We start from the raw sequence: 26,312 nt of genomic DNA, 5'->3' as shown, positions 1-26,312 counted from the left end.
GTGAATAAGCTGGTGAGTCATGATGAATGCATTTAAAAAAAAAAAAATAGATACAATAGAGAAAGGAAAGGATATCATGATGTGAGTTTTTTCAGCCAGTCTTTACAAATCACACAGCGTTTGTTGATGTTCATCTGAGACTGCATGTCTGTTTCTTTCGAGATCACAAGATGATGTTTCCTGGATGCCAGCTTCCGTTTATGCCAAGTGGCATCTGTGATGTATTCAGTACTTAAAGATAAAATCTGGAGTTTACTTGATAATCTAAATATATTCTTCCAGATGGAAAACATTGAGGGCACTTTTGACCCAAAGAGGAAGTTGTGTTTTACTCCATGATTTTCAAAATGAAATGTAAATAAATCTCAAAACATATGACATAATGTGTGGTTAGTTGTCACAAATGTTTGTAATTATAATCTTAAAGATAGGGCTGGGATGTCAAACCTCAATACTTTTTGAGTGCTGACTGACGCGTGCTGTTCCATCGAGTAGCAAAAACAGTCAAGTACCAAAAGTTAGCATCAATTAGCCTACTTTGTCAGGTCTGCACCATCAGATATGTCTCTTTTGAAGTCATTATGATGCTAATGTTACCCTATTTTATGTTTGCAAAGCTCTTGTTTGAGAAATTTGCCGTGTTTTGTTAAAGGTTCTATATACGGGATTCAGAGCATTAAAGGAGCAGTGTGTAACATTTTGGGGCTCTATTAGCAGAAATGGAATATAGTATTCATAACTATGTCTTCATTAGTGTATTACCACCTGAAATTAAGAGTTGCTGTGTTTTCGTTAGCTTAGAATGAGCCCTTCATATCTACATAGGAAGCGTGTCCTGTTCACGGAGTCCGCCATGTTGCTCCGCCATGTTTCTAGAGTAGCCCAGAACGTAAAAACCAAACACTGGCTCTAGAGAGAGCCTTTCACGTTTTACGTTACCTGAAGGCCACCGTAGTTCTCCAACACGCTTGTGAAACTGTGGTAACGTGAGCCACAGAGTAAAAAAAACGCGCTACCGCTAGCCACCTTCTGACTTCTGTTGTACTGCTATTATGGTATGGATGACCTCTGAGCGAGGTGAACGGCGTACTATGGTTTTGCACTCAGCGGCCCACATTACCACAGTCTTGGAAATGGAGGAGTGAGCGGAGGGGTACTCAGTTGGTTTCAATCTGCAACCTCACCACTAGATCACTAAATCCTACACACTGTCCCTTTAATATAGAAGCAAACAACTATTTGTAATATAAAGCTGAAATAATGACGTCCTGAGCAGAGAATGATTTGCTCTCCCTCTCTGTGTGTTGTAATCTGAGCTTCTCTGTGCTTTGTTGACATAGTGGGGCCAGCCTTGTGTGCATTTTAGTGCATGTGAGTCTTTCTGTAGTGCCCCTCTGGCTAGCTCGTGGCTGATCCTCTACACTACTCTCATACAGCAGATAACGCTGATAATGGTGGAAGCTTAGCACCCTCCCTCCGGTTACCCCTAGGTAAACACGGTTATCTCAGTCAGCACTGTTGCTATTGCCTACCTTGTGATTGACAGGTCGCTACCACGGCGTTGTCCGGCCTGAGTGTTGTCCGTGTTTTCGTCTTACAACTTTAACCCTTTCATAGTGTGTTTTGAGTTCATGACACTTAATTGTAACATTTTGGTCGCTAATACTGAACTCGAGGTTTCAAAAGGGAAGTGTCTAGAAGATAACTCGCAAATTGGGAAATCTGATCTGAGATCTGCAAAAACTTGCTGTTTGAGGTCTTTGCCTAACCTTAACCATCTCGCGAGAGTCTCTCCAATTTGCTGGTTCCCTTCTAGATAATACCCTTCAAAACAACCGTCCACAAACCAATGGGTGACGTCACTGTGACTACGTCCACTTCTTATATACAGTTTATGAGGTGTGATCATAAAACATTGAATTTTTACCTGATGATGGCGCTACTGTAGATGAACGTTATTAGAATTCATCCACTGGGGACCGTGAATGTCTGAACAAAAAGTAGGTCAAAAAAAGGATCATTTTGGCATTCTCAGGAAACTCAGGAATCACACTGACAGCAGCAATTCCCAGTCGTACTCAAAGAACAACTAACAAAATGAAAATGAGATCAATAGCTAAACAACTTTCAAGTGTATTAGACTGGGTTGTTTGTGTCTTGGGGATTTTTGTGGGGCTTGCAGAGGCACTCAGTTCTATTTTTAGCCCAGCTGCCGACCTCACGGCCCCTCTCAGTCCCTCAGTGCCAGTGGGACTGAGAATCTGGACATTCGCTTTCTGGACACAAATACTCACACTCAGAGGCATGTGGGCACACAGACACACGCTTTATTTTAAAAAAACTATAGAAGTGTGAGAGGGAAGTGGGATGTGCCAAACTCATTATGTAGCGTGTTAGGACGCTGCTAAATGGGGCCCGTTTGGTTTCTCCTCACTCTGAGGTCACTTTGTCCTTCCAGTCTGCACTGCAGATGAACTGAGCTCCGTGCCAGCGGCTAGTGAAGTTCATTAGTGAAGCAGAGAGTACGAGGCCACCTTGCTCGTTGAATGCCCTCTTACAATTCTTCTGTCCCAGACATTCATTATACTCACAGATAGGCGCAAACACACTGTATTCTCTGTGCATGTCATCCACAGACACACACACTGCTGGTCCACACAGATTAGGAATCAGCAGTATTTTTTATTCGGTAACTGGCCCCTGATCTTAGTGCCTGCGGGATGTGTTGCCACAGCAACGTGTGTGACCTGGAGTCAAGTAGTCTCTTGTGTTGAGCCAGACAAACTGACAGCCGAGGTCTGAATATGTGACATTAGGAGACCAGAGCACCTCATAAATCTCTGGGAAGCCGACCATGAAACCCAACGGTGAGAATTTGCGAGGGATGAAATGAAAACACAAAAGTTCGTCCTCTCCTAACAAAGGATGAAATGTTGACCCGAAAGCTCAGTCTGGTAGTCCAGTGACTGATTGATTGACGAGCTGTGGTATTGACAAGCAATTACTATATATTTGATGATAACATTCTGATATGGGACATGCTGATGGAAAATCAAGAAAAGAAATTAGTTTCTGGATTTCTGGATTTCAGTTTCCATGGCATATCAGTACAGGAAATCTCCAAATATCCTTGCCTCTTTGTGCTGTAATCTAATCTGCACCGAAATATGATTACCGAACCAAAATTTCTGTCTGTCACTTTCTCCAGATGTACCATCCAGAAAGAGTGTGCTCAGAGCCTGTTGGCTCGCTCCTGGATCAGCATGGGTGAAGGCCCTCAGCAGTGTCCGTCCATGACCCTGACACCCCCGGAGATCAGCATCGCTGCAGACATCAAGGTAAAAACTCCCTCCATATTATTGTTGACCATCACACCCCTTTCATAACGTTACTGTCGTTCCGCCTCATCAAGTTATGTTTGTAATGGGGGCAGTGTATTTAAAGCTGATGAAACGCGATGTCTCATGACCACCTTTATAACCTGACACCACTCACTATTATTATACACACTATTATTATGACTCAGCTGATAAAGTCATGCCAACACTGTTTGCTGCAGCAGCTCCCTCTGCCACCCCAACCTCCCCCTCCTTACGCTATGTTTTTGGTAAAGTTGACTTTACTAAGAATGTTAAAGATGCTATATTTTATATTAAAGGGGACCTATTATGCCTATTTTCAGGTTCATACTTGTTTTTTGGGTTTCTACTTGAACATGTTTACATGATTTAATGTTCTAAAAAACGCTTTACTTTTCTCTTACCGGCTGTGCTGCAGCACGTCTTTTCACCCTCAATCTGAAACGCTCTGTTTGAGCTCCTGCCAAGCTAGCCTCTAGGCAAAGTTACTTGGTGACATCACCACGTTACTGTAGAAAAGGCAGAACTTCAAGCAAGGTGTTTCAAGCAGTTCAGGAGCAGTGTTTCAGTGGGGGGAGAGTAACTCCCTTTGGCTAGACCTTTTACATGCACAAAAAACTATATAACACACTAAAGGAAAGGGAAAAAGCACAAAAGCATAATAGGTCCCCTTTTAAAATATGACAACAATGTTTACTAGTTCACTGTTACTGTTCTTGCGTTGGTTTTGGTAAAGTTAAATGTGGCGTACAAAGTTAGAATATAATGTTGTGATGCACGTTCAATGCTGCCAATGAAACATGTGTGACTGTTATAATATCAATTCCTTCAGGTCACAAACTGATCTGAACACACACTTCATCATTTGTTCTTTCACAGTTGAACTGTAACCAAGACACTGAGAACGTAGTTTACATGTATCACTTTGTTCGTAATAAAAAAAGCAAACCAGGTGTGTGCGTGTAAAACCAGCTTACCGGTGGCACAGCATGAAAGAGCATGCCATACACAGCTGTTTCCCTCTCTCCTACGTGCGTATGAGCAGTGACTTTAACCATTTACTGACAGTGATTAACTTGATATATGCCAGCGCTGTTTGGCTCAGCAGGAAAGTTACCACCGAGTCTCCAGCTGCTGCTCCAAAACACACCAGGTTAACGTTTTTCAGATTCATGTTGCCAAATCGAGACACCTAATCTGAGCCACCATCATCAGATCTAATTCATATGAAGTATTATTATTTGGGATGAAGGAGGGTGAAGCAAAATGTTATAGTTCTCAAGAACTCTCAAGATTTATGCAAGTTGAAGTGTCCCGTATGCGATGATGCTCTGTGGTAAATGACCCCAGTCAGTAGTGTAATGCAAATCCATTGTACATTGATTTTATTCTTAAATTTTCAGCCAAGAAATAAGGTGTCAAAGACAGCAAATAATGACTATTTTCATCATTGATTAATCTGCTGATTATTTTTCTCGATTTATCGATTAGTTGTTTGGTCTATAAAAAGTCAGAAAATGGTTAAAAATGTTGATCAGTGTTTCCCAAAGCCAAAGATGACGTCCTCAAATGTCTTGTTTTGTCCCCAACTTAAAGATATTCAGTTTACTGTCATAGAGGAGTAAAGAAACCAGAAAATATTCACATTTAAGAAGCTGCAATCAGAGAATTTTGACTTTTTTTTCTTCTTAAAAAAACGACTAACCGATCAATCGATTATCAAAGTAGTTAGCAGCTAATCCATTAATCCATTAATCTTTGCAGCTCTAAATGTGTCTACTCTATGAAACTTCTTCTCCATTAACAGCAGCACTCTCAAGGAGCAGACTGGACTATAACTATCATAGTTCAGGAAATCAACATGAAACTATTCTACCTTTTCTATCGCACAATACAATTTGACAGACTTAGAAAACAAAACAAAAAAAACAAGTGATTATTACACATTAATATTGCCTCATGAGATAACTTGGCCCTATTAAACTTTTAATACCAATATGCCTGGTTATGCAATTCAGCCATCATGTAATTGGTTTATGACGTTCAGAAATCTGATTTCATACAGGCCACAATATAATGTGATGTAATTATTTTCATTATTTTGAATCCGGAGTGGGGCAGACAAAATTGCGAGGTGCCTGTCCCTATTTGGCTCATTCAGGTACAGGGCCAGTTGTAACACTTTTTAATGTCACAACCTCAAATCTGTACGTAAGAGAGCTTACAGGTCAACAGAGTGAGAGCGCATGCTGCACACAGATTTCTCTCTATCTCTTCTGCTCTTCTGCGAGCACCAAACTTTAATTTAGCAATGGTATTGACGTATGTTTTCATATATAACTGTGCGCTCTTTGGAACAGTCAAACGTCAACATGCCTGGCCATGCGACTCTGCATCATGTTTTTACTTTATTATTATTTTATTACTATTTACTATAACGGACAGTCAGACATCTGATTGCGTACACATCAGGCTGCAACATCATCTGATTAAATTATAATAATATTTATTTTGTTGTAATTCAGGTTTTGGTGAAAATATTGTGGTGTTCAAGCCCTTCAGCAGCCATAGTTTATTTAACTCCTTTGTTATGTTTGCCATAGATTTTGTTTGTTTTGAGACCTTGGGGGAAGGGTATTACATTTCTTCTCAAAGTCAGTGGGAGGGACCAACAGAAATGTAAATACGCCAGGGGAGGGTCTTACTTTTTCATATAATTAAATATAAGATTCAGCCCCCCTCCCTACCCACATCATTTTCATACTGTCCCTAAATCAATAGCAACACGGACATAAATCAATGCAATACCTTAATAAACCATCACCTTACTTGCATGCCAGATTAGAGTGTTGGTTTTCAGCACAATTAGCGTAATAAGCCAAACTGTACAGTATAACCATTGACTTTAAATTAGATTTTAAACAGTTTAAAACAACTGTTGACGTGCGGTTGCGTCTCTGACTGAAGAACATTAATTGGCCTGATGGGCTGTGATATATTGACATCTGCTGCTGTATCCCAAATCAATTCCACACAGTTATACTAACTGGGTATAACTTTGAGGATGTCTGAAAAAGTGACAAAAGTATGTGCAAAATGTCTCTATGCATACCAAATGTGCTCTATTTTTGAGGGTGCTGCTGATTGAGTTTCTCACACCTGGAAAACATTACAGAAAAATTTGTGAGAAGGGCGACAAGACAGCTCCAAGAGTGTCTGTGAAATTAAAAAAAGTAATTTTAGGAAAAACATTCTGCTTTGTCTTTTTTAGATTACATTTTTACAGTAGTAGCTTTCCAAAGTGACAGTTTGATTGCCGTATGTTGGTGTCATTTCTCATTTAAAAATATGTGAAAGTACAATAATTCATTTTATTCAATCTACTGTGAAGATGAGCTTATAATACATACTACAGTATAGTGTTGCACCCATTTGCAGATGCAAACCAATTAGATTTTTCAACCACTAAAAATATTGTGGAACAAAACGGCTAATATTATCAAGAACATAAACATGAACGAGTCCAACTCCCTTTACATAAGTTTCTGTTGTGCAAATTAAGAAATGCAAGTTAAACTTTCAGACAAATACATGGAAAACACAACGGCTCACAATGAACATGAACCTTAGAGAAGGATGCGCTTCATCACCGCCTCTTGACTTCAATGATAAGCAACCACAAAATGTGTCATCTCAAACCCTTCACCCACTGTAGAGCTGGTATTGAATGGATTTTGGACACAGAAAAACTGTCAATATCGAGTTCTACACAACACCACCAGTCTCATTTTAATCAAAACTGGCAGGATAATATATTCTGACAGAAAGAGTGCCTGCATCAGACTTACATTGCATGTAAGCGGTTGTTTTAAATCATTTCTTCCACTCAGTATATCATGTAACAGAAGCATAACAACACCATGATAATTAGCTCTCTGAATGTTGACACTAGGAATATATTTGACCTTTAATTACAGCTCATAATTAGACGAGACTGAGAGACGACAGGTCATTAATTGGTTCATTAATTGTGGATATTTGCTTGTTATGTGGGTCAGTTTGGCTTTGGGCTGTAATAGATCTACCAGCTGCCCCGATCCACAGGCACCCTTCAGAGCCACAGGAAGCTTGGCTCAAGGTTGTCTCCCCAAACAGGAAGCAGCAGGCAGGAAGTCGGCGCCTTAGGCAGGAAATGATCAATTCCACCGAACAATAGAGTGGATTTTTAAGACATGTTAGCACATGTTGCTGGCCACTTCAGCTCGTATCTGCTGAGCCACTGAATATGTCATCTTGCTCTTCCTCTCTGCTTAACAATTGTTGTCTGCCCCTCCCCCCCCCGCTTCCCCTTTTTTCTTCCTCTCACATTGAAATAATTTAGCTGAAATTCAGTCATGTCAGTGAAGTGTTATGTTTCTCATTATATGTCTGTCATACCTCATCACATAGCCACATTTAGATGTGAATGTAGCACCATGCCATCTGTTTCTTCATTGCACATTAGTTTCTCTATCTATCTGCCTGAAGTAATGCCAGTGCCATTTGCCCTCTACTTAAGACTAACTGTACATACACTAGATTTGAATATATATGTGTGGGCATGTGGAATTTAATTAGTAGTTGATTTGTGTTAAGAAGGGCAGTTACTCATATTTATGCTCCTATATCTGTTTTTGTCTTAGGATGTCGGCATTCTGATAAATGGCAGTGTTCCTGATTTGGCCGGCTCGCGGGTGGAGTGCGAATATGGACCGGGTGTTTCTACAGCTGCCACGGTGCACCTGGATTACGGTCCCGCTCAGATCCAGACATGTCCCCTGCTCCCTCGAGAAAACTACCAACCAATCCTCCCCGGCACAGGTGAGATTGAGAGCATCCATTTGGCTGTGTGCCACCGCTGCCATCCATAACTCTCCACACAACACAAGTACAGTTACACTATGTGGTTCTTTATGTTGAGCTGCACTAGATCAAATATGATTTCCCCTTGCTGTCTTTATGACACTGATGCCATCTCGAATGCTCGACACATGCTGCATCGTTTACATGCCTTTGTTTCTGTAGATCATCTGACTGTCTCTGTGGCGATAAAAGTGAATGGCACATCTGTGGTATCTGGAAGCTTCATCATCTTCGACTGCGAGAGGACTGGAGCAATACACCCCAAGACGTCGTGAGTAACACATTCATTGTCACCACGATTTATCTCAAATTTTGGATTTATTCAGAGCTAGTGATGGTTGGCCAACATCTTTCTGATGCCTCATGTCCAAATTTATTCACAGATACAGTGGTGGAAAGTAACTAAGTTAATTTACCCAAGTACTGTAGTTTTTGTACAATTTTGAGGTACTTGTACCTCACTTGAGTAAAGTTTATACTACTTATTCTTCACAACATTCCAGAGGAAAAATTTGTATTTTTTCCACCACTTTGTTTATTTGATTAGACTTCACATAAAAACAAAATATGATAGAGAATACTACATTGTTAAAGATTAAAACCAGTGCTTCCCAACTTGTTTTGGCTTGTGTCCCCTAGTGTGGGGCCCTTTGTCATGTTTCAGATAGCTGTTAGCATTTCCAAAGATTGATTTCCCCTCTTAACTTTTCAGGTGGTTTCATTTAAATAACTCTTTGAGATAAAATAGGTCAAATTGTCTATTTCTCAAAAAAAGGAAAGATTAGAGAGAAATCCAAACATGAATACGAATTTGTGTTGCAGAATGTATTTTTGATGCTTTAAATCGTAAATAAAGATGGATGACATGACAGCTCCCCAAAAGAGAAGCTAAAACATTTCGATCGCCCCCTGGTGGCTGGCTGCATTATAGGTTATAAATCCCGCCCCCTCCATGTTAGCAGATTGGACATGGGTCAAACTAAAAAGTCAAAGTACACGTCAAATACATTTTTCCCAAAGATGGTTTCTGTCATTTTAGGTAGTTCTTATCACGCTGATTTATGTTCAGAGTTCATTTTTCTGACAGGTTTGGTATTAATTAGTTATTTGATGCTATAAAAAGTTTAGACGTCATGATTGACAGCTGTGATTATCTCTCGCTGACAAGCTGTGAACATGCTTTGGTTCAGGCGGGTGACCTTATTACCGCGGCTCCACCGCCCGATCACTACTGCACAGACTCTGGCTCCAAGTGATGTCAAAATCTGAAGATGGCAGCTCCCGTATCTGGGATGTTTTGGCTTCACTTCTGTACAGTGGGAGGAAGTGGAGACGCGTCGTCCATCTTTATATACAGTCTATGCTTTAAACGCATTTTGCTGATAACTTTTCTGTACTTTTAAAGCAGGATTTTGAAACAGGACGTATTCATAATGGAGTATTTTTAAATAGTTTTATATGTACTATTACTTAAGTACATGATGTGAGTGGTATTTCCACCACTGCTTAGGCCTTCATCCACTGGCTACTTGATTTGCAGGTGATCCCTTAAAGCAAACATCCTAAATGAAACCTTAATACCAACAAACTATGATTATAGCCAAGCTATAGCATCACTCAGATGTCAGCTTGAGTCTCTATGGTATTCTAGATGTGTACTTGTAGCTGGAAGCGGAAATAACACCGATGGCTTGTCCCTAACCTCTGCCTCTCATGTTTTTTCCTCTGCTTTCTATTTAGGCCTCAGTGGGTAAATATTGCCGACACGTCCTCTCGGAGGGCTTATTGTGTATTTGGCTTACTCAGGGTTTCTCAGTGCGGGATCAAATGTGGGATTAATATGCTGTAAACGTTAAGCCAAAGGAAATTGGATATGTATGTCTGGCTGGGCATGTTGATGTTTGTTTTTGTGAAGGACTGCGACTTGTATGGCCTGGTCACAAAGAGGGTTTTCTCATATCTTGAGGCAATCCAGCTGGCTTCCTCTTGCATGTTGGACCATGTCAGAGGATTCACTTTATCTGATGGGCAGATCTTAGGCTTAAAGGGGCATTTGTGTGTGTGTGTTTGTGTGTGCATGTGTGTTTGACTGGTTCCCTGAGATTGAAATCGTTTGGGTGTGTCCCTTTTGTTCACTTTTGGAAAAGAGTCTGGAGGTGTGAACACAGCAGTTGCAGGTACATGTGTGCAAGACTGCACCCAATATGTGCACATTGCCTCGGTGCTCGGCGAGGTTCAAGAGTGTGAAATTAGACGGTGGTTTGTTGAAGGTGATAATGAGCAAAGTGGCATTCTCACAGGATGAGCATTGGGCTGCAAACTGCGGAGCTGCTATACTCTGTCTGATTTTAATCACTTCAAGCTGTTTTTTTAATAATCCCTAAAGAGAGTTGTATGAGCCACTTCTCCACAATGAAACTAGATAGTAGAATGGTTTGTGCCATTACTTAGGTGTTTTTTGGCATTGAAGTTTAAAATCTTAAACGTTTTTGGATTCAAAATTGTTTATGTCATCTGTATGGGTCTGTACAAAATCATACAGGAAGTATTATAAAATTACTGCAAACTGATTGTTGGATTGGAAGCTCTGTCACCCCATGCTGCTTTACTGTGTGATTTAATTACTTGAGCAAAAACAAATTTTCAGTACACACAACGAGGTGAAACGATGTCAACAGCATGCCTCTGCATGCTCTGCCAAAGTGCTGGTGATGATCATGGTTGATTTATCAGTTATTTTCTCGAATAAATCCATTAATCGTATGTTTGGTCTACAATGTCAGAGAATAGTGAATGCCACATGTCTATCACAAAGTCGGAGGTGACGTCTTCCCATTGCTTGTTTTGTCTGAACAAACAAAGAAACACAATTTACTATCACATAAGACAAAGAAAAGCAGCAAATCCTCACTATTGGGAAGCTGGAAATTGGTAATGTTAGGAAATTGTAGCTTGAAAAATGACATAAAGATCAATCGATTAACAAAGTTGTTGCTGATTAATTTTCTCTAGATCAATAAGTTGATTAATTGACTAATCGTTTAAGGACTACCAAGTTTAATGAATTATTGACAATATGAATCTATTTTCCAAGCTAGATTTACAAATTTTGCAATGAATAAATAAATTGTCTGAGGCCCATCTAACTATAAAGCTATATCTCTGTCTGTATTGTGTAGGCTATTTGGGTGATGTCCTTCGCATATCTCCATCAGGGTTATCTCAAATTGAGCTTAAAACACTTCAAAATATTATATTGAAAGATGTGAGACCAGTCAGTGTGTAAATGACCTTCGGCATGGTCAAGTACATTTCTAGGTTATAATGTGTTGTTTTTACGTTTGTTCATTTTCTAGCCGTTTCATAAGGTTTTGCAAATCCTGTTACTTTATAAAGGGTCATGTCTAGAAGGTAACCCACAATTTGGGGAAACCTTGCGAGGCATTGACCTCGAATAGTTAAACTTGCAGTAGGCAGAATGTTTGTATTCAAAAATTCCATAATAACCTTTCAGCATACTGTAATTCAGTGGTTCTCAAACTATGGTACGTGTACCACTGGTGGTACGCGTCCTCCTTCTAGTGGTACGCGGAGGAATCTCTGAAATACTTTTAAAAAATGAAATAAAATGTATTTAAAAACATATAATACTATCAAATTACTACTACTATGAAAATACCTTAACAATGAGATCATTGAAATGGGATTTAAAATAAGTTATGGCTTTTTTATTTTGAAACCAAAAAAAAAACGTTTGCACGCGCTACTACCCCGCCAGGTAGCAGCTACGTAGTTGGGGAGTAGTGCGTGCAAACATCCACGATTAGTTACAAGCTAAACTGTGAGGACAAGATAGTAAGCGGAGGTAACTAGAATGATGAAGGGTTCAAAAACACTGCAATCGTCGCTCCAAACGGGAACTTTATTATGGTTTTATGGAAGAGTTTAAGTGCCAGCTCTAGTGCTACCCCTTTGTACAGCGTGGCTGTGGCTGACAAAAGTCAACAACAAGTAATATTATTATTAGGAATACATTTGCCTCCTGCATGAACTGTGCATTGCTGACTAGGGTAGGCCTACGCTACTGTATTTTAACATCGGTCATAATGGTGGTACTTGGAGAGCCAAATATTTTCTGAGGTGGTACGTGATGTAAAAAGTTTGAGAACCACTGCTGTAATTCAAGTGTTCTGAGAGAAAACTAGACCTCTGCACCTCCCCTTTGGCTCTTTAGGAGCACCGGAGGACACAGAGGCACATGATTTTGTTCATATTACCTGTCTCATATTGACCGTTTTATAAAAAAATAACTTTTTTTATAATCATGTATGCTCCAATTCTACCTACTGCTGCTTTAATTTGAGGGGTTAGGATAGGCGGTGAGTCTCGCGAGAGTTTTTGCACGTTACCTTCTAGACATGACCATTTATACAGGTGAGTGCTTTTATTTTGAAAGGGTAATGTTGGAAAGAGGAAACAGACCAACGGCCGTCAGGTGTGTTCCCCTAGCAACAGACGAGAGTCGTAACTGTTTGTTTAGCAGCTATCTGATAACGGCACAAGGTTTGGCAATATTTCGTTTCCTACTTTAGTTGATAATAAGTGACGTTATAATGCATTTTCGTAGTTTTGCTTAGTTAGAGAGAGTAAGCTAGTAAAGACGCTATGTTTCTTTATAACCAGTGTTTTTACAGTATCCTCTTTGGAGCTGCATTATTACACATTAGACCATCATTCAGTCAGCGATGTTACAGTGTGTCGAAAGATCAAGTTGCATCATGGGAATTGTAGGATCCAGCATTTTTCGAGCTTGGCCCATGCAGGGACTATAATAATAATATTTTAAAAGTCTTGTCCTACTGTAATGAAAGCAAGATAAACATAGAAATCACGAAGTATCATCCACTGATGTATTAAAAAAAGAAAGTAATGTCTACATTTATCATTTATTATTCCTTCCTGCAGCTGTCAGACTCCACAACCAGCACTGCTCCCAATAGACCACTTACACTTACTCACCAAATATATAACCTGATATGTTCAGGTGGAATTTCATTTCATTCTCACTGTGCAATACCATTTTCCACTTGTGCAATTTTGTTAATAGGCTGTTTATTGTATATACTGCTCCTATTTTTATACTTCCTTCTATTTAAGTTGTTCATATTTTGTGACACTTTGTTTAGCTCTTTTTTTTTTACTGTGTTAGCTGATGCATCTTGTTTTTTTGCACTATCCCCTTTGCTGCTGCTGTACACTGCAAATTTCCCCACTGCAGGACTAATAAAGGAATATCTTACCTTATCTATCGTTATCAAGTTAAACATGGCAAAATATTCCATTTATATTTGGTTGAAGTTTGAACAAAACATCACCAACGTAGAGGGAAATTACGAATTCCATCTTTAAGAGGTCTTTATTTATGATAGTACATTTATGTGTTGAATCAGTTTGCGTGTTTTTCTTTGCGACTGTGTTTGTGTGTGTGAGAGAGAGTGTGTGGACAGTTCTCCCATGACCCATTCAAAGTGGTCACTAGGCGGAGTGTTAATGACAACCAGACGATAGCATTCCTGTCTCACCAAACAGCCCAGTAGGACAACCACCTAACCTGCCCTCTCACACTACTTCTCTCTCTCTTTTTATTTCTCTCTGCCCCACACAAACACACACACACTTTATGTTTTCTGTTTTATTTGCTTTTTATGTCTCAAGTTTTGGCCCTCCTCCTTTTTTCCCCCTCCTTTCCCTCGTCTGTGTCTGTCCGTTTGCTGCCCTGTCTCTGTCTCTCTCTGTCGCTCCCCCTGAAATCTGGTCTTTTCTTCTGGACGTATTTCTCTTTGACAGAGATGTGATTGAGGATGTGTGTTTAACCGCTGTGTCCATGGAGAGGCCCTGAGAGTGTGAACCTGACTGTGTATTTAGTGTGTGTGTGTGTGTGTGTGTGTGTGAGTGCATGTGTGTGAGTGCATGGTCATTATGACTTGGGGTGGGCAGTGTCAGAGGGTATTTACTGTCAGTGTTAGGTCAACTAAAGAGAGAGAGAGTGTGAACAATGTGTGTGTAGTGTATAGGTGTTTTAGTAGGACAGAAAGGGAGTCAGGGAAAACTGAAAAGCTGCAGCTGATAAGAGCCTTGAGGGGGCCGTCTGCTTCTAGTCAGAACACACACACACACACACACACACACGTTTCGATTAGATTTCAGCATCCCCTTACACCCATCCCAATCTACTCCCCCAAGTCTAAAGACCCCCCCAGGGTGCTGCTATCACTGGAGGCACTATCATTCCTAGTGTGGGACATCTGTCTCATCCCGGAGGCAATGCAGTGACACACACTCGAGTCACACACATACTGTACAGTGAAGGTGTTCCAGTAAAGATAGTTTATCTGGAAGACACACACATGTTTCCACGTATGAATACAATATAATCCATAACCCTAAACAATGCCCTTAATCTTCTCAACAGAGCGTCTAACCTTAACTCATAGCCGATCTTAGAGGGTAGATCACCCAAATCACAACAAAGCTAATTTTCATATATATTTATTAGGGCAATCGATTAAAATATTTAATCGTGATTAATCGCCTGATTGTTCGTAATTAATCGTGATTAATCACAAATTAATCGCTTATTTTTTTTTCTCTTCGTAATGTATCTTAAAGGGAGATTTGTCAAGTATTTATACTCTTATCAACATGGGAGTGGGCAAATATGCTGCTTTATGCAAATGTATGTATATAGTTATTATTAGAAATCAATTACCAACACAAAACAATGACTAATATTGTCCAGAAACCCTCACAGGTACTGCATTTAGCATAAAAAATATTCTGAAATTATAACATGGCAAACTCAAGCCCATCAGGCAACAACAGCTGTCAGTGTGTCAGTGTGCTGACTTGACTATGACTTGCCCCCAAACTGCATGTGATTATCATAAAGTGGGCATGTCGGTAAAGGGGAGACTCGTGGGTACCCATAGAACCCATTTTTATTTAGCAAAATCCTTAAGTGTCTTGAATAGAGCAAGGGTGTGTATTATTGCATATGAGTTCAACTTTTCATTTGTAAGAAGAAGATAGTGTTATTTCTTATTTCAAAAGTTGCGTTGGTCTTTTCATGGGATTTGTTGACAATTATAGATTAAGTTATAGAATATCACCAGACTTATCTTTAACCATAAGACCAGGTTCTAGCCATCAAACATACCGTTGAGGAACTAAGGACTGACAGACATCTGCAGCTTTTATATTCTCCACAAGTCACTCTAAATAAGTTTCTAAAGGGGTCATGTCTTTAACCTGTATATTCTTGAACAAATAAGCATGAATTGTATGGAGTCTACAAGTTGCTGATGGACCTACTTGCTAAAATGTCCTCACTTAGTGTAGGTGGTGTAAAACTCAAAATGATACTCATAATGATAGAATTGCAGGAGATGGCACTCACTCACTCACACACACACTGTTTATAGAGAAGCGCTTTGTTTCATCTCAGCATATTTGGCCCAGTTTGACCTCCGGGCTGGCTGTGTCGTAACTGTGGAATGAATGTTCGCTACTGTGACTAATCATTACTTCCCTTTATTAAACTTTGATGCCTGTAATCAGGTCGGCCTCTCAGCTTGTGTTGCACTCAAAATGGGCCACATATTGAACTTTTGAAAAGACTGCTCGGGTACAGATCAAAGGGAGATGCAGGGGAGAAAACATAGCAGATTTGGCTCAATTTGATCTGTGGTTTCTCAACTCTTTCCATGTCTCATCTCTGTCAGATGTGTGAGCTGTCTGAGCACCAGATGGAAGTGCTACTGGGACCCTGAGAACCACCTTTGTGTCTCCAGTAAAGACGAGTCAAAGCACAACCTGCTAGAGGTGAGTAATTCTTCTTTTTCTTTAAACCTTTAAGCAAACAGACGCCTGGAGGATCACATAATATTAAGATCTCACTAGTCAAGACTCTCAGACATAATATGCTGTCCAACAACTCCTAGTGTGCTGCAATGATCTGAGTCCAGACGGGTTAGGCAAGAGCAATTGTGTTGTAATTCAGTATGAGGTTACAAGTGTCTCAACCACAGTGTGTAGAAATGTTGAAACTCGCTATAAAATCTCAGGAGGTTCTGGTTTAACAGACTCCTTACAGGGTAATGTACCATTTTAAAGCTCCTCTCAAGTTTCTCTTTTTGGCAGTTTAGTTTGATACCCCAGCATGTGGAAGAGTAGATTCACTGTGTCCCTATTTTTATAAAGAATTATTACTAAATGTCAAGACTGCTTGTTGCCAATGAAGAGATAAATCTACACCTACATTTTCAGCTACGGTTTTATATATCCTTTCATTTTAAGTAGGTGACTGTACAAATGGATTATGCAGATGTATGTTTGGCAATATACAGTCCCGTGAGGGTGTAAACTACTCTGAAAGCAAACAAATCAAATTGCTTGGCACGAGCGCACGAAAAGGCTGTTAAACTGGGAAAATTATCCCGAACTACAGTAGCGTCAGTGAAGCCAATTAAAGCTCCCCAGATACTGCTGTCCTGAGTGCGTGTTCCTGACAACATAAAGATTAAGTCAGCCATCATATTAGTCCTGTCCCCTCTGGCGTTTTATTGCCCAGCCAGATCCCATGGTCTCTGTGTGAGGAGGCATCCTCCCAGCATACTTTGGCCCTGAGGGTGCAGGGGTCTGACTGTGTCTACTCACAGTACTGGTTCCAGTTAGAGGGGAAAAGATGTGACTCACAGTCCTCTGGTCAGCTGCTGGTCAAGTGGTCTTGTTCTAGTGTTTTATAGCTGTGAGTGTTTAACGTTCGGCTTTATATCACAAGACCCCCTGAAAAGGGAAAGGGCTCCTTTTGTTAAACAAGTGAAGTAATAAAGACATCATTGCATTTTTCTAAGCAAACGCAATAAATCCTAGTCAGGCGTGCTGTTTCAGATCCCAAGATACACAAAAACAAACATATTAAAGCACAAGAGGCCTGTGCTTTTTAAGTCACTTTCAGTTATTTCAATTTTAGGTTCTTTTTAAACATGAAAAAGCTCGATTAGGTCTTTGTAATGTAGGTCATAAAGAGATGAGGAGGTGGTTTTTCCTGTTCTGCTGAGCCCATCACAGTGTCCGGTGGGTCTGTTTTTCTAATCCCTCATCGTCTCTCTATTTGAAGCTATTGTTGTTTCCCTCAGAGCGAGACTTTACCCTCTCATTTCCTCCTCCTCCAGATAAACAGGACAGGTATTTTGGGTTGCGGATGTGTGCAGGGGAGCCATTGTTTTCATTAACTCCTATATGTCACTTCCTGCCCCTACACCCCACCCCTCTACAGAATGCAGCTTCCTGTCCCAGCCTGGTTGCCTCGGAGGTTCCTCCATCACCATCAGAAATGGCCCAGGACTTCACCTTATCCCTCATCAACATCCAGGAGGTACGCCAGACTACCTCCAGCTATGGAGCTGGACTTGGACTTAGTCCAATATGCATGTTGTGAATATGATTGGAATAAAACAGAAGCATATGGTGCCTTTGCTTCAAGCTGAGTTAAACACAGATGGATATTTTGTGTGCTGCGATCCGGGTCAATGAATGAGCAAAACCTGAGTTTGGGTGATCTCCATGTTGTGAGACAGAGATGAAAATGAAGAATGAGAGCGAGTATCTTTATGCTTATGTTGCTCTCGGCTCAGCTGCCTGGGCCCACCATGCCTCTGGTATCTGACTGTGACGAGCTGAGTTGTGTCTTCGTCAGCACAGTGTACAATATGCAGTCGGTCTGAGGCAGCAGACGCGGCAGGAGCTTTATTTCACTCGTTTTCATTTTAAATTCGGCAAGTCCTTCCAGATCATTTTTTAAAACTCCTATTCTCCTCCTTAATCCACGCTGAGCGAGTCAGGCGCTGATCCTGCATCACTGATAAGGACACGACTGGGATCTTCTAAAAATTCCAGTGCTGAATAGTTGCCAGGCGTGGTCAGTCACACGCCTAACCCTGGCTGGCCTTTCGAGCCCTCTCCTGGTGTGTTGCTATGGTGACAGACATTGAGTCACACACAAATCCACACACACACTTCCTCAGGGCAAACTGGATGTGACTAGCTATTCATACTCTTCTTTTATTATGATAGTATATACAAATTGATGTTGTTTGAATAACGATTTTCATCTTGTCGGCAAGTAAACATGGCAGGAAATGCAGTGTCACTCTCAGAACGCTCTGGAATTTGTGGTGGATATTGGTGTGGTTCCCACACTTTTTTTTCCCAAACCTTAAAATAAATTATTTAGACTTAAGTGTGATAAACAGTCATACCAAAACATGGAGCAACAAGCAAGTGCTTGTAAGTTTCTTTTCGTTCTCAGGCTGAACATAAGTCCAGAGAACATTTCAATGTGTATGGTAGAGTTTTTCTGGGGAAAAAGAACCCGCCAGAAGCCAAAAACATCAAGCTTCTCTGGTGTCAAAAAGCTCAGAGAAATAGCAAAGTGCTGGAGAAGGTGATAAAAGTAGACCAATTTAAGCTGGCTGAACTTGCAGACAAATGATTTCTTCCACTTTAAGTAATCACCTTTTACTGCTCTTACCTATCTTAGCATCTTTATGGTCTTATCTTCGCATATCTTGGCTTAGTCAAACTCAGGGCTCTGATTTTTACGAAGGATGAATTCATATTCATATTTCTCTGGCTCCCAGATGACTTTGCAGAGGTGTGGGAGTCCAGATGTTTATGAATATGAATTTTGAATGGATTGCATCTTTTCCTGGCAGGGACAATTATTGCGGGTTGTCAATTGTTACCAGACATGTTTGAGGGAGCGTTTCTTTGCAGAAGCTCATTTTGGGTACTAAAACAATGCGTATCTCATTCTGAGAACAGCATGAAATCACAGTTTGCCCACTAGTTATTGATGAAGTATTGCATTTTGGTTTAAAATAAGTATTTTACCTAACAGGGGGAGGAGCTGGATTGTGACTTTGGGACAGAGCAGCGATATGAGGCCAAATGGCTGAACAGCTCGACTGTCAAGTGCAGTGGTGTAACAGTAAGTACAGACAATGACCTACCAGAAATAACTAGCTAGTACATTTTCCCCCAAAAAAGATCAGTTAAGCTGAAGCTCAGTTACTGTGCATTTACGTTTGTGTTCATTATTGTTAGATGTAAGCCTTGTATGCAACTTGTTTTTATTGCAATTATTTTAAACCCTTGTTTATAAGTTGACTAAGAACCCATTATTATCTAGAGCAACAGCAAGAGGGAGTAAATGCATGTGGAGGCAAAATTCTCACTGAGGAGATGCCCAGCACTGTTTTATTGTTGCCCGCTACTTTTCTATCCATTTAGCTGTCCACTAATCAGAGGAGCCAGGTTTACCACCTCAACCTGAGGAGGAGAGGATACTTAAGGGAACGGGGGGAGGATGTTTTTGTGGACAGCCCTCAGCCCATGAGAGGTAAGACGTTGTTATGTACAGATCAAAAATACAGTTTCCATTTGCTACGCTTCAGCTGTTTCCCCAGCTCTCCTGTATTTGCAGCGTAATTAGAAACTCGCAAAAACAAGGAGAAATCTGACATAGCTGCCACTGTTGCTCCCAGAATGCATTTCACCTGTGCACAAATGTTTTTCCTGATGAGATTGGTGGATTTGATTAAACCTGGAGGACAATGAAAAATCGCTTACAGGGACAAACAGTGTTAGACTGCCTTTCACTTGCAATAATAGTAGTTCATGTATTACAACACATAATTTGCCAACTAGTAATTTACCATAATATCATATTCTGCTACCGTCTAATTACACATAATGATTATAGAACATGGGGACCTGCAATTTAAAGTGTTATCAATGCCCCGCACAAGCACTGTCCGTATGTGTTGTCTCAAATACAATTTGAGCTCCATGACAACAGTGACATGATGAAAAGTGGCCCTCATATTGTTAAACTTGGCATGTTGTCTATAGCGCAGCTTCAAGCCAATCCTGTCCAACCCGGTCCCAGATGTGCTGTTCGCAGTCCATGTGTCTAGCATGTGAACAACAGCCCTGGGCCGCTGCCAGACACCCTGCACTATTAAGGACATGACGGTGGCTTCATAACAAGCAGAGTCATCAAATTTTTAAAAGACACACACTTTATCACACACATGCAGGCTAACACACACTTCAATAGGCACACAAATGCATGCACAGATGCACATGCGGTGATACAAATGGGATTTCTCACTGGGAGGCACATTGGAACATGTACATAATCATCTGTTTCTAGCTGGCTTTGTTCTCCTTCACTCCTCTAGCTGTCTGGTTTATTTTTATAGCCATGAATACATCATCCTGCAAATGCTTATGCTCTTTATATAGAACATGCAGCTCATCTGGTTCATATACTGTAAGCTATAAAAGAATTTTAGGAGCCTACAGTACCTTAAGTTAACCCGACAAGGCAACCACAGTTCAGTAATGCTGTGTTATAATAATACTTACCTCTCTGTCTCTCCCATCTCCCTCTAGTGGAGGTGTACAACTGTGGAGTGGGTAGTTCAGACTGCTCCCAGTGCTGGGGCCGGGAGGATCAGGGACACCTCTGTGGCTGGTGTGAGAACAGCTGCAGGTCGAGGGATGACTGCCAGCCAATCATGGATCAATGTCCGGCTCCTGAGATCCACAAGGTACGATCACAGGTTAAACACGAATGCAGGCTACAAATGCTCGCATTCATCCTCCTGCACTGCCCACCTCCTCTCTGTAGCCTCCAGGCTCTGTTTTCAAGCCATAAAAATGGTGAATCATGAGGTCACTCACATGGTGCGGTGCCCCCATGCCCTGTCTGTCCAGTGTCAGCTGCTGAGGGAGTGTTTGAATAGAGTCTCATTAAAGCAGTTCACTCAGTAATAACACTAACACTCACTTAGCCATAGCCCTCAGGGGACACAGCGGAGTCAATCTGCAATCACTCAGAAGGGCATGGGAACACCTTTTTGACCTGTGTAACTACAGTATGAGTGTTAACTGTGTGGCTGGGTTCTGAGAGTTATATGTGTAGAGCTCTTTGTGTAGAAAACCACAGAAACTAAAGGAAAGCAAATAAGAACCAGGGAGGATTTTGGATTTGTGACCACAATAAGAACAAAACCACACTGACCAAAACTGTTTATCTTACACAGGATCTGACTGCGGTAACGTCAAAGCGGTCATCCCGATTACCGGCAGAGCCTTTATTTAAACTGTTTATGAAGCTCATTTGCATGATCATATTCATTTATTTGTCTAGCTGTAATAGGAGTGTGGTTAGAGCCTTTTCTGTCGCTACCGAACCTTATATCAGCTCAGCAACCGTAGGCGGTCATGGGAAGCACGGCTCACATGATAGCCAGTCAGCTTGAACTTCCTGTAGATAAAAACCTGGTCGGCCCAGGAGAATATGCCAGCAAAACAAAGCAGACAGACACACACACACACTCTCTTTCTCACTCACACACACACACTCAAAATATTTCACACGAAAAAGGCCATATTGAAGCATTCACGATTATCCCTCATTCTTTGTAGCTGTCAGCATACTGTGACTAACAGGATGCTCTGCGAGAGTCTAACTTATGTGGACTTCTTACGTGACTGAAGTTAGCCGGGGCTGAGATGCCGTATGCGTGGGTAGACCATTGTTGCAATACTCTCTCTCTCTCTCACACACACACACTCCCACTGGCTCTCTCGGGAGAGCGGGTTGGAGAGAGGATACTGGGGGCTGTGGTTCTGTGGGGTGTGTGATGCAATGCTTTGGCAGCCATGTTTTCCCAGAGAATCCACAGGGGTTTGAGCCCGAGTACTCCGGCTTAAGGAGGAAAAGATCAGCTCTCCCTAAACGTTCACGCACACACATACCGCAGCAGCTCTATGTTGTATAGACCTAGTGACAGTGTGTACAGCTAAGATAATGAAATGTGATTTTCTTGCTCTGCTTTGTCACATGCAATCTCTATCACCAGCACCAAAATATCAATAGTATGGAGGAGGATTTCATTATTCCTTAAACTTTGCCACATACCACCTAATTGTGAAAAATGCTCTCTGTTCAATGCAGTGACGTAAGACAATGGAGACATTTATCATCTCTACAGGCCCTTTATTCTCATGTTATGTGTGGGTTTGTTCACTGTTTAAAAAAACATTGATTAGAGGTACTTTGCCGTCCAAAACAGGAACTACCAAACATAGTTCATTCATGACATGAAAGAAAGAGAGAACAGAGGGATCTGTTTGAGACATAAATGGTTTGGGAGAAAGGATGGCGAAGGGTACAGTAACAGTGAGAAGACTTTTCCTGTTTTTGTCCTCACGTCCTCCTTGATTAGTGTGATGTAGAGGAACTGGAGTGAGGAGAGGAAGATGAAAGCTCTGGCCTCGCAGCCATCTAGTCAGAACAAAAAACAACAAAAGGGAAACATATGGATTTTATCAGTTAAGTAGTTTATCTGTGCGTGTGCCATACATTTTGAATATTTTTGATTTGAATACAAGGATGTTGAATAATTTAGTCCTCAAATGCATTTCATAGCTCCAATATTCCTTGTGGAGTTTTTTTTTTTTTTTTTTTTCGCAGAGACACATTCACACCCTGTGATCTCCCTGGAGGCCTGGCAGAGTTTGCGCTGTAAATCAGGACTCACAGACTTGTAAGAGGTGTAAATGAACAGCATGCCAGCTGATGTTGATGTCAATGCTCAATGGCACCACAGAGACGCACGAGGTGCTATAAGACGCATAGTGATGATAAATAACTCTGCTTACTGCGGAGCTCTGTAGAGAGGCTGGGTGCTGGGTCGTTTGTCTGCCATGCTGCAGTACGTGTGCTCATTTATGCTTGTGCATTACACGTGTACGAAGGAATGACTTTATATGTTTTTGTCAAAGGAAGTATATATATTTATATATGTAGGCACAGGATGGTGACACTTGATATCCAAAGCTTAATATAACCACAAAAACATTTGCATCATTTCCTGTGGTGTAGATCCCACAGAAATACTGCACGTAATGGGTTAGTTTGTTTTCACACTTGCTTTTTTTTTTATATTAAAAGCAATACACTCTTTCTTTACATAACTGCCTGCCCCTTTTAGCTAAGAAATATATGGTTTATTTATCTGCGCTGTCACTCAAATTATCAGTATGCAGAGCCAAACCTTGTCCCCTCACCTAGACCAAACAGAAGTGCTGTTTTCATTCTCGAGCTCAGTTTCTGATAGAGCCGGAGCCAGGCTAATAACACCAAGGGGTCACACTGACCTCGGCTCAGCCGGGGGGGTCATTCAGAAAAGCATGCACGCAGCTGGGCTAGCTGTGCTACAGTGGCAAAATGAGAGTTGATTGCTTCTGTCTGGGCGTCGGCGATGCTATCTCTGAAGCCGCGTTTCCGTGGTGATTGGAGAGGTGACTGTCCTCTCTTTTCTTTCCGCGGCTCTTGAATGGAAAGTTAAAAGACCAAAGGCAAGGGATGAAATGATGCGTGAGAGCATGCCTCGGAACAACAGCAGAAATGGGACTAAGGAATTTGACAGAGCAGACACAGGAAAACAGATGAAAGGGAATAGCGCTGTGCATTAATTCCCCTGTTGAGGCTTTGCTCTCTCACCACCACCATCAGCATTCACTCTCCTCTCAACACTCAGTTCCCTAAATTGCCTCCCCACTCAACCACCTTTCTGCTGTGCTCTCCACCTCGCCTCTCCAGCCCTTTCTCTCTCGCTTCGTCTGTCTCTTGTGGGATGTGAAGGGGGCTCTTAGGCTGCTCTTTATTTGCATGTGCTGTAGAGGATTAGAGGCTGAAGAGTCTCAGACTGGCACAGTTAAGAGTCTGCTTTGTGTGTGTATACACCTAAACCGTGTGTCTATTCTGTTAGATCTCAGTCTTCAGCAGAAGAACACTTATTCGGGCCACTTGTCCTTATCTCTCTGTGTGCCACCCTCCATGTCAGCATCTGAGACAACATCTCCATTCTCTTAATTCTCTGTCATGTTCATTATCACCCACCATAAGTGGAACATTTTTAGGGAGGTAATCTTCTTATGAGCTCTAATTTATTGTGCATATTACAGGGTTTTCACAGGATTTTCTTTCTCCCTGTTCATTACTTGACTCTGTCTTTGTCAGATCTTCCCCCTGAGGGGTCCAGTGGAAGGAGGCACGCTGCTGACAGTACAGGGCAGGAACCTGGGCCGGAGGGCTGGAGCTGTAAAGGTCTCTATTGGAGATGTGCCATGTACTCTCCTGCCTGAGCTCTACACCATCTCTTTAGAGTAAGTACTATAACATATGGCTGAATTATGATTCACAAATTTGCATGTATAAGCTTATGTCAACTGTTCCTGAAGTGTGTGCTGAAGCATAGCAGTGTGCCGGCACTTTTTCCGCCTTGTACTGATTTGATTACATTTTACATCATCAGCATTGTCAGAATGACAAAATGAGCAAGAAATAAGAGTACGTCCTATACATCAACATCATTTATATTTAAAACCCCGCTAAAATGAGCAGTTGTGCTGCAATTAGGACTGGTGAGATAATCGCTAACAATTACCCGTTGTCATGGTAACCTGACATGCTCCCAGTGCAGGTGAGTGGTCAGGTGAACGACAGGCAGAAATGGCAATCAAGTGATGGGAAGATTTGTCACAGTTAGTAAACCTTAAAGAAATTCTGACATGTATATGTCAGACCCTTAGTGAAGAGTGAATCTCAGATCAGACTGTACAGTGAGAGCTACCTGACCTATTACATTTAATGAATAGAGGAAGCTAGCTGTCCGTCACAGGAAGGCCTTATCTGCAGGGAAATGCATGAAAAAATTGATGTGTGCCATGGGATAAAAATGTTTGGGAACCACTACAAAATCTTTAATACCTATATTACAGCATATTTAAAGGGAAACCCCACCGATTTTACACATCAAAGTCTGTTTGCAGGACTTGGGGAGTACTACTGCATATATATACACCGATAAGCCATAACATTAGGACAGCATGGGCACCCGGACCGGTCTGCGGCTACGCAGCCCCATACACAACAAACCGCGATGCACTGTGTGTTCTGACACCTTTCTATCAGAACCAGCGTTAACTTTTTCAGCAATTTGAGCTACAATAGCTCTTCTATTGGATCGGACAACAAGGGCCAGCCTTCGCTCCCCACATGCATCAATGAGCCTTGGGTCTGACCCTGTCGCCAGTATAAAGCATTGTGTGACAACTCCAGAGGGAGACTACGAGTTTGAAAATGAAAAAAAACTCTGGGTGTGCGGAGTTAGAAATAAGTGATCTTACCAGACCTCTGCAGCCTGCTCCTCATCTCTGCTTGAGGCTAACAGTTCAAGGCTACATTATTTGCTACTATCATAACTAGGGCTGTCAAAATTATCGAGATAATAACGCGTTAACACAAATTTGTTTTAACGCCACTAATTTCTTTAAAGCATTAAACATCTTGCAGTTTTTAAGTTGTAGCGGGCTCAGTTTTAAAGCTAGAGTGAAGATACTGGCAGAAACTAGAAAAACCCAAGGAATCCATTGGTACCAACCATGTCATATCATTGTCAAACGGGTCTCACCTCAAGATATGAGAATCAAAATTGGTTCTATGGGAACCCACGAGTCTCCCCTTTACAGACATAACCACTTTATGATAATCACATGCAGTTTGGGGCAAGTCATAGTCAAGTCAGCACACTGACACACTGACACACTGACAGCTGTTGTTGCCTGTTGGGCTTGAGTTTACCATGTTATGATTTCAGCATATTTTTTATGTTAAATGCAGTACCTGTGAGGGTTTCTGGACAATATTTGTTATTGTTTTGTGTTGCTAACTGATTTCCAGAAATAAATATATGCATACATTGAGATTAATTTGCGATTAATCAGGATTAATTATGGACAATCATGAGATTAATCGTGATTAAATACTTTAATCGATTGACAGCCCTAATCATAACACATCCAAATTCAACCAAACTGTCGGAGGTTGAGTTGCATTGTGGGTAATGAAGG

At 41.2% G+C, this 26,312-nt stretch overlaps 1 protein-coding gene across 1 annotated transcript in view; it reads left to right on the top strand.

Annotated features, from left to right (window-relative positions):
* Positions 1–26,312, top strand: part of plxnd1 (plexin D1) — a 71,612-nt gene that overhangs the window by 12,170 nt on the left and 33,130 nt on the right. The window contains exons 5-13 of the mRNA XM_074643911.1: positions 3,209–3,338; positions 8,042–8,219; positions 8,424–8,532; positions 16,043–16,142; positions 17,599–17,697; positions 19,222–19,311; positions 19,614–19,722; positions 20,781–20,938; positions 24,421–24,566. Of these exons, the coding sequence (XP_074500012.1) occupies positions 3,209–3,338; positions 8,042–8,219; positions 8,424–8,532; positions 16,043–16,142; positions 17,599–17,697; positions 19,222–19,311; positions 19,614–19,722; positions 20,781–20,938; positions 24,421–24,566 (1,119 nt within the window). The remainder of the gene's footprint in view (positions 1–3,208; positions 3,339–8,041; positions 8,220–8,423; positions 8,533–16,042; positions 16,143–17,598; positions 17,698–19,221; positions 19,312–19,613; positions 19,723–20,780; positions 20,939–24,420; positions 24,567–26,312) is intronic.

The sequence above is a fragment of the Sebastes fasciatus genome, chromosome 8, assembly GCF_043250625.1.
Source record: "Sebastes fasciatus isolate fSebFas1 chromosome 8, fSebFas1.pri, whole genome shotgun sequence".
NCBI lineage: Eukaryota > Metazoa > Chordata > Actinopteri > Perciformes > Sebastidae > Sebastes > Sebastes fasciatus.
This window is presented reverse-complemented; position numbering and strand designations above follow the sequence as displayed.